Here is a 7,553-nt window from a genome sequence, read left to right on the forward strand (position 1 = left end):
CATAGTGTATATTAAAAATAACTAAAAATGTTCTACAATCACGCAAAATTATATATCCAATGCCATTCTTGACCAAAAAACTCAAATTAATTACTCTGTCAAGGGCATAATTGGAAAAGATTAAAACTTTCCTAGCCCCTGAACTTAGGCAAAATAGCAAAAAGACCAACAGAAACATGGCGTAATTAAGCCCAACTCTAAGGACCTTTTGATACTTTTCCGCTACTGTTCATTGTTCATCTTCCATATACAAATTTTCAGTCCCTTTGCCACTTCTCTATTTTGCATTCTCTTTTCCTCAAACAATTCATCAACTCCACGTTAAACCCAATGTGTAAGCTTCTTCATACACTCTATGCTTCTTTCTAAAAAAGAATTGATCAAAAGCCATTTCTTGTTTGTTTACATGTAATAGTGATTTTTTGTTTTTTTTTTGTTTGTGTTTTTTTTTATGCGCCAGTTTGGGGTTTGTATTTTTGCATAAAATTTTGTTTTTCCGGGTGAAAGTATGGTTTTTTGTGCAAGTTAAGTTTAATTTTAGTTGTATTTTTGGCGAGAATGACTTATTTTTACTCACTCTGTTTAGAATGTTTATTGTATTTGGTTTAAGTACACTGCGTGAAAATGTTAATTATAGCGTTGCATGTTTAATGGGAAGCACTAAAAATGGCGTCTTTGTCTAATTCTTTTAGTTTCTGAAAACACCCACTTTGTTTGTTTGCCGTGATATGAGAAAGGTAAGATTTTTTTTTTTTTTTGGCTGTTTAATCATTTCTTTGAAAGTTGTGATCTTGTTGATACATGAATAGTGAGATTCTTTCCCATTAGTGCTGGATTACTGGGTATGAAATACATGCAAGTAAAATTGTCCATGCTTCCATAATTCCATTTTAGTTGTTGATTTAGTTTTTTGTCAGTCCATTATAGGAGTTTTTTCAGTTTGGTTGGAGATTTGTATGTTATTATAGTAGAAATGAGAGATTTTAGAGAACCTCTAGTTTAAAATTTCTATGATTGGGTCGGAGGCAGAGGTGGAACCAGGATTTGAACTTTATGGGTTCTAAATTCTAGGATAGAGACATTAGGTGTTAGTAACTAGGTCTGTTTTTAATTTTTATAGGTATTTAGTAGATTTCTCAATACAAATAAGGGTTTTGACTGAAACTACTGATTTGGCCGAATCTGCAGGTAAACCTTCCAGCTCCTCCACTGGGTGGGGGTGGAGATAGCTAATGCACTGGAAGAAACTTAGATAAAAAAATACGTTCTTGAGAACCCATAAAAAAATTTCCTTTTGATGACTGAGAAGTCTTTTGGCTTGCCTTTTACGCAATACCAAGTTTTTTACTAGTGAACTGTACCTAGCAGACATCTTGCGCCGTACTACCTTTGCCGATGAACCAAAGTCATGGGAGAACCCATAATTTGTTGTAAAAGGCAATTTATTGAGTAGGAAGATGGAATGGGCTCACATAGAGCACAATGGATGCAAGAGTATTCATATAATGGACCCCAACTAGTTTAGGATTTTAGATTTTAGTTGTTGTTGGTTTAACTTCCGTTCTAAATTGAATTGAAGTCCAAGATGTGGGTCATTTAACATTAAAGGAGGAATATTTGTGGTGCACGAGTTGCTTCTACTTATTACTTTTTTTGAAAAGTAGTAAAGAGAAAAACTTCTTTAAAGCGAGGTAAAGGTGGGATTTCAAGTAACTTTTGGTTCAGTATAATAGTAGTATGTGGTAGAAGTCGGTTGTTAGCACATAATATGGAAAAAACTAAGAAGAAAGTTGGACGTTCGTTTTGAGACTGAGAGTATAGAAGTAAACTGCTTTTCTAATTTTATAGCAAGACTTCAATCATAAACTTCCCTTTGGCTCAGGTTTCAACTCCCTCTTTCCCATATAGCCGGTAAAATGATATAATATCCAAAAAGTTACGAGATAATCTGTGGATGAGCTTGAAATACTTCTGGCAAAATAAAAGCTGGTTTATACTTGATAAAAATCCTGCATCTATTGTTATGATAATGATGCATACGTGTATACATATGGATGTATGTGTACACGCGCACATACTTGCATACATATGGATGTATGTGTACACGCGCACATACTTGCATGTGTGTATTTATGTAGTTAAAATGAGCTTGATGCATACTCTTTTTGCAGTGAAAAGCAATTTTAGGTTTGATGTATTCTCTTTTTACAGTGAAGAGCAATTTTAGGTTTGTTAAGTGTTTAAGTTGAGTATCAAAGATTGAAAAGTTTGCTATCACAAATTGGAAATATAGAGAATCTATTTCAGACATTGCAACTGTTCAAATTAGCAGTTCTTTGAATTATAAGCATAGGCTTTGTTATAGTCAAGGGAAGTCTTGATAGAATTCAGGTTAACAGAGAAATCTAAGCAATTGGTATTGAGGAAAGCATGGAAAAAGAATGAGTGTCTGCTTTAGTGCAGCAATATTTTTGTTGTGAAAAGCATTAACATGGTAATGTGTGAGAAAATATAAATGAATAGAATGAAACTTTCAGATTAGATGTGTGTGTGTAGTAATTTAAAGCATAATCTTGGCCAACCCAACCATTTTTAGAGCTGCGTCACCTCGTTTAATTTCCTCTCTGGTAGATAACTAGAAATGGATTGCTCTTTCTGTTGAGTAGGAGAAATTTTTTTGGTGATTAGTATGGTAGATTATCTATCTTTTCTTTATGTTCCAATCATAATTAGTTTGTTGGATAATCTGATTGAGAAAGCACATCTTTAGAAGCTTGGTTCTAATTGTTATATTGGTGTATGTTCTTTAACTTGACTTTGAATTTTACGGGCTAAAAGAGGATTATTCATAGAGCAAAGCATTGAATTAAGTCAGAATTAATCTTTTGTAAAGTGGGTAGAAAGAAAGTGATAAAGGGTGTTAAATGGGGATCGGCTGAAACACTCGAAGATGCACGTTATTTCCCCACTGAAAGCCAGTATGGATCATGGTACTGTTTTAATTGGCGAGGTATTTAGATGATTACTTTGTGGTTGAATTGTGTAGTCATTAGATGAACTTATACAGTAACTGATTTTGATATCTAACCCGCCCCATGCTTGGCAACACCTTTTCAATTCTTTCTTTTCCACTGTCAAATGTAAATCCTTTTCGATTTGAACTGCTTAGAGTGTTACCATTGCTTTTTCTCATTAAAATTGTATAAATAGGAAACGTCTAGCTGCATGACCTGCATTTCCGAACAACTAATTATTTTAGTTTTTTCTTTCTCAATTAAGCTGAGAGTTGACCTATATTTTTTCAGGTTACACGAATTTGAACAGCTGATCTGGATATTATAGTTTCTTAAACATTTGCTTCTATTGAATTCTACCTTCTGAAGCATAAGGTAAATAGAGGAGCATTACTATCAAATTGTAGACCAATGATGGACTGCAACAAAGAAGAGGCGATCAGAGCTAGAGGGATTGCCGAAAAGAAGATGGAAAATAGAGATTTCATTGGAGCTAAAAAGCTTGCATCTAAAGCCCAGGAGCTCTTTCCTAATCTGGAGAACATTGAGCAGATGGTTTTGGTTTGTGACGTGCATTGCTCAGCGGAGAATAAAACTTTTGGAAACGAGAGAAACTGGTATGATATTCTTAAAGTGGAGCCAACAGCTGATGATTCTCTTATCAGGAAGCAATACCGCAAGTTAGCTCTCTTGCTACATCCTGATAAGAACAAGTTCCCTGGTGCGGCTGATGCCTTTACGCTGATTGGTGAAGCTCAAATGGTGCTTTTGGATCGAGAAAAACGAATGTTGTATAACAGTAGACGCATTCCTCCAGGAAGATCTCAAGTACCAATGCAGCAAACAAGCTGCGGCCAGCCAGATATCAGGTCACATCCTTGGGTACAAAACAAGTTCAATGTCAAATCAGAATTCATGAATCAGCATGGCACTCAATCTGGAGTTCCTAGAAGCCAACCAACTTTTTGGACTGTATGCCCATTCTGTTCTGTTAAGTATAAGTATTATAAGACCATGCTGAATAAGCTTTTGTGGTGTCAAAACTGTAAAAAGTCCTACACAGGTCATGAAGTAAATGCTTCAGATGCAACACCCGGAACCAATAGGAGTCAGCCTACTTCCAAGAAGAATGATACAACAAACGAAGATCATATTAAAGATAGCTCCCAATACACTTGTATGAGCCCTGCAACCAAGAGAAGTTGTCAGAAGGCTGCTGATGAATTTATACAGTCAAAGCTTCCCTCAGAGGTTGGTCGGGAGTCTAATATCAATGGAAACTTGGAAAATGCATATGGAGAAATGAATAAGGAAGGCTTATCAGGGGAATGTAAAAGGAAAAACACAAAGAGAAAGAAGATATCAGTAGAATCTAGTGAAAATTGTGATTCATCAACGAGCATAGATTCTGAAGAAGATGTAAATTTTGAAGAGTGTGATCATCCGCCTGGGCAGAATTCTCAATGTCTTGGTGACCAGAAACAGCGAAGATCTACTCGGTCCAGACAGCGTGTCACTTACTGTGCGAATCTAAGTGGTGAAGAAGAAGAAGACCCTTTGATTCAGAATTTGTCTGAGGCAGCAACTCCCAGTGAAGAAAAGAAGAAACTAAAGGAAAGTTTGTTCTCTGAAGAGAGCTTGCAGAACACAGAGCAGGAAGCTGAGAATGCAAATGCAAGAGCGGCTGTACCTGAAAAAGGCTGTGGACAAACCTTTGATCTTCCCTCAGATCTAGGGCCTTCTATTATGACTGAGCCAGAAACGTTTGAATATCCAGACCCAGATTTTAGTGATTTTGAAAAGGATAGGGAGGAATCTTGCTTTAAGGTTGGGCAAGTATGGGCTGTTTATGATACTCTGGATGCCATGCCGAGATTCTATGCAGTCATCAGGAAGATTTTCTTTCCTGCGTTTAAGTTGCACATTACTTGGTTAGAGCCGGATCCGCTGGATAAAAACGAAACCAAATGGCTATCTGAGGGCTTTCCAGCTTCTTGTGGTAGGTTCAAATTGGGAAACTCAGAATACGCTGAAGATCATCCTATGTTCTCACATTTGGCCTGTGCAAAAAATGAAACCAGCTGTTCCAATACGATGAAGATATTTCCACAGCAAGGAGAAACTTGGGCAATCTTTAAAGATTGGGATATGAAATGGTATTCTGATATTGAGAGCAAGAGAAAGTACAATTATGAGTTTGTTGAGGTGTTGTCAGACTATGCTGATGATATTGGTGCTCATGTTGCATACTTGGGTAAAGTAAAAGGCTTCACTTGTCTTTTTCATCGAGCTGCAACAAAACTAGGGGAAAGTGGCCAGTTTCTAATTCCTGCAAAGGAGATATTTAGATTCTCTCATAGAGTTCCTTCGTTTAAGATGACAGGCATGGAGAGGAATGATGTTCCTGAAGGATCCTTCGAACTAGACCCTGCTTCTTTACCGATTGACCAACTAGGCATTTCTGCGTCTGCAGATCTTGACGTCGAGCATGGGAATGCATACAATGATGTCTCTTGTCCTAGATCTCCAGCAAAGAGGGTGAGACGAGAGGCACCTTCTTTGCCAAAATCAAACGCAGGGTTTGAAAACTATCCGTTTTCTGCAATGAATTCGAAACCAATGGCAAAGTCTGATAAAGATATATCACCTCTAGACAGGATGGAACAATGGGATGATAAGCCACGGGACGTTTTACCACCTGCAGATGGGGTGGAAGTGAAGCTAAAATCCGAAGGAGATACATCTTCTGTTGATCTGAAGGGGAAGTCTGAAGGAAATTCACATCCCGCTGATAGACAATCCAGAATTAACTCAGGAAATAATTTATCCTTAGACCAAAGAGAGACAGCTAACTGTATGATGTACAGTCGCATGGATTCAGTAAATTCTGCAGAAAACTGTGTTGCATCAGTAGCTAATGAGGTTCCTGAACCCGAATTCCACAACTTCGACGCTGAGAGATCACTGGAGAAGTTTCAAGTTGGTCAAGTTTGGGCAATTTACGGTGATGAAGACGGCATGCCGAGGTACTATGGCCAGATAAAGAAGATAGATCCTTTCCCTAATTTTACCTTGCACGTGGCTTGGCTTTATGCCTGTCCACCACCTAAAGGCATAATACAATGGCGTGATAAAACAATGCCAATTGGTTGTGGAATGTTTAAGTTTAATAATAGAAAGCTGAACACATATACGGAAACCAATGCTTTTTCGCATCAAGTAGGACCACAACCTATGGAGAAGAAGGGTGTCTACAAGATCTTCCCCAGAACAGGTGAAGTTTGGGCAGTTTATAAAAACTGGAGTGCTCAGCTGAAATGTGACAAACTGGAAGATTGTGAGTATGAAATTGTTGAAGTTGTGGATGTTACTGATAAGTACATATCCTTAAAGTTCCTAATACGGGTAAATGGTTTTAAGTCTGTCTACAAGCCTCAAGTGGAAGAAGAGGCAAATGGAACGGTGAAAATATCTCTAGCTGAGCAGCTCAGGTTCTCTCATCAAATTCCTGCTTTTCGTCTGACAGAAGAGAGAGGTGGCATCATGCGAGGTTTCTGGGAGCTCGATCCAGCAGCAATGCCTGTTTATTTACTTTGTACAGACTGAACAAAGGCGACGTGAAGCAGCATTTAGCTTTTCTTTGTTTACTTAGCCCAAAATGTGTAGATATTTGTACAGGATGGTCATGCCTATTAAATTATCTTTTCTTAGTTTATATCCTAGCCCAGAATGCGAGGCTTTTTGTACAGTAGTTAGTTTCTCCTGATACATATGCTGAAATGCTCCCTAGGCTATGCCTTTGAACTTAGTTTAATAGTCTTTGTTTGAACTGATATGCAGATTTTGTGAATAGCTAAATTATGAGTAATTGGTGTTCATCGCGTTGTTACCAGTTGACTGTTATGTTTAAGTCCTGAATTTTAGCTCCTCTGGTTTCTTACTTCACAGTTGTTCAGTATTACATTGCAAACATGAGATGTGAAACAGTGAAAGGTAATCATGCTTTCTGTATTGTTTCCAAGCCAGGGCTTACTACATTTTTAGTACAGGTACATGAGTTAGCTATATAAAAGATACTTTTACCAGGATTTTTTTCATCCCTAGGACTCGAACCCGAGATCTCTGGTTAAAGGTGGAGGAATCCTATCCAATCCGCAACAACCTCTGGTGGATATAAATGATATATTGTAAACTATACACTCTCTTCTATCTGCTAATGCCTTAATATCTCTTCTTTTCCGTTTAAGTTATTGTACTAGTGGTTTTTTTCCTTGCTTGAGGTCTCTTTTACTGGGCTATATGACAGTGTATCAGCAAGGGGAAGTTAAGACTCCTTAAGATTGATGATGTTTTAGTGTGATCCATCTTGATGTTGGTTACAGCGCCATAAATCTTGAGCAATTTCACAGTCATGTGGTCCAAGTCCATCATGATAGCAAAACCTGAGAAGACTGAGGCTACAGGGGAGTTATGTTTGATGACGACAATGAGGTTGTTGATATTGAGACAATTTCTGCTTGTTTTCTTTCCTCAATTAAG

The 7,553-nt window shown here is 37.6% G+C and overlaps 1 protein-coding gene across 1 annotated transcript; it reads left to right on the top strand.

Annotated features, from left to right (window-relative positions):
* Window positions 1–270: 270 nt before the first annotated feature.
* LOC109213117 lies at window positions 271–6,817 on the top strand. The gene is made up of 2 exons (XM_019376881.1): window positions 271–334; window positions 3,306–6,817. Exon 2 carries the CDS (start codon window positions 3,426–3,428, stop codon window positions 6,618–6,620), a length of 3,195 nt encoding a protein of 1,064 aa, XP_019232426.1. The 5' UTR covers window positions 271–334; window positions 3,306–3,425; the 3' UTR covers window positions 6,621–6,817.
* The last annotated feature ends 736 nt before the right edge of the window (window positions 6,818–7,553 follow it).

The sequence above is a fragment of the Nicotiana attenuata genome, unplaced genomic scaffold, assembly GCF_001879085.1.
Source record: "Nicotiana attenuata strain UT unplaced genomic scaffold, NIATTr2, whole genome shotgun sequence".
Lineage (NCBI taxonomy): Eukaryota > Viridiplantae > Streptophyta > Magnoliopsida > Solanales > Solanaceae > Nicotiana > Nicotiana attenuata.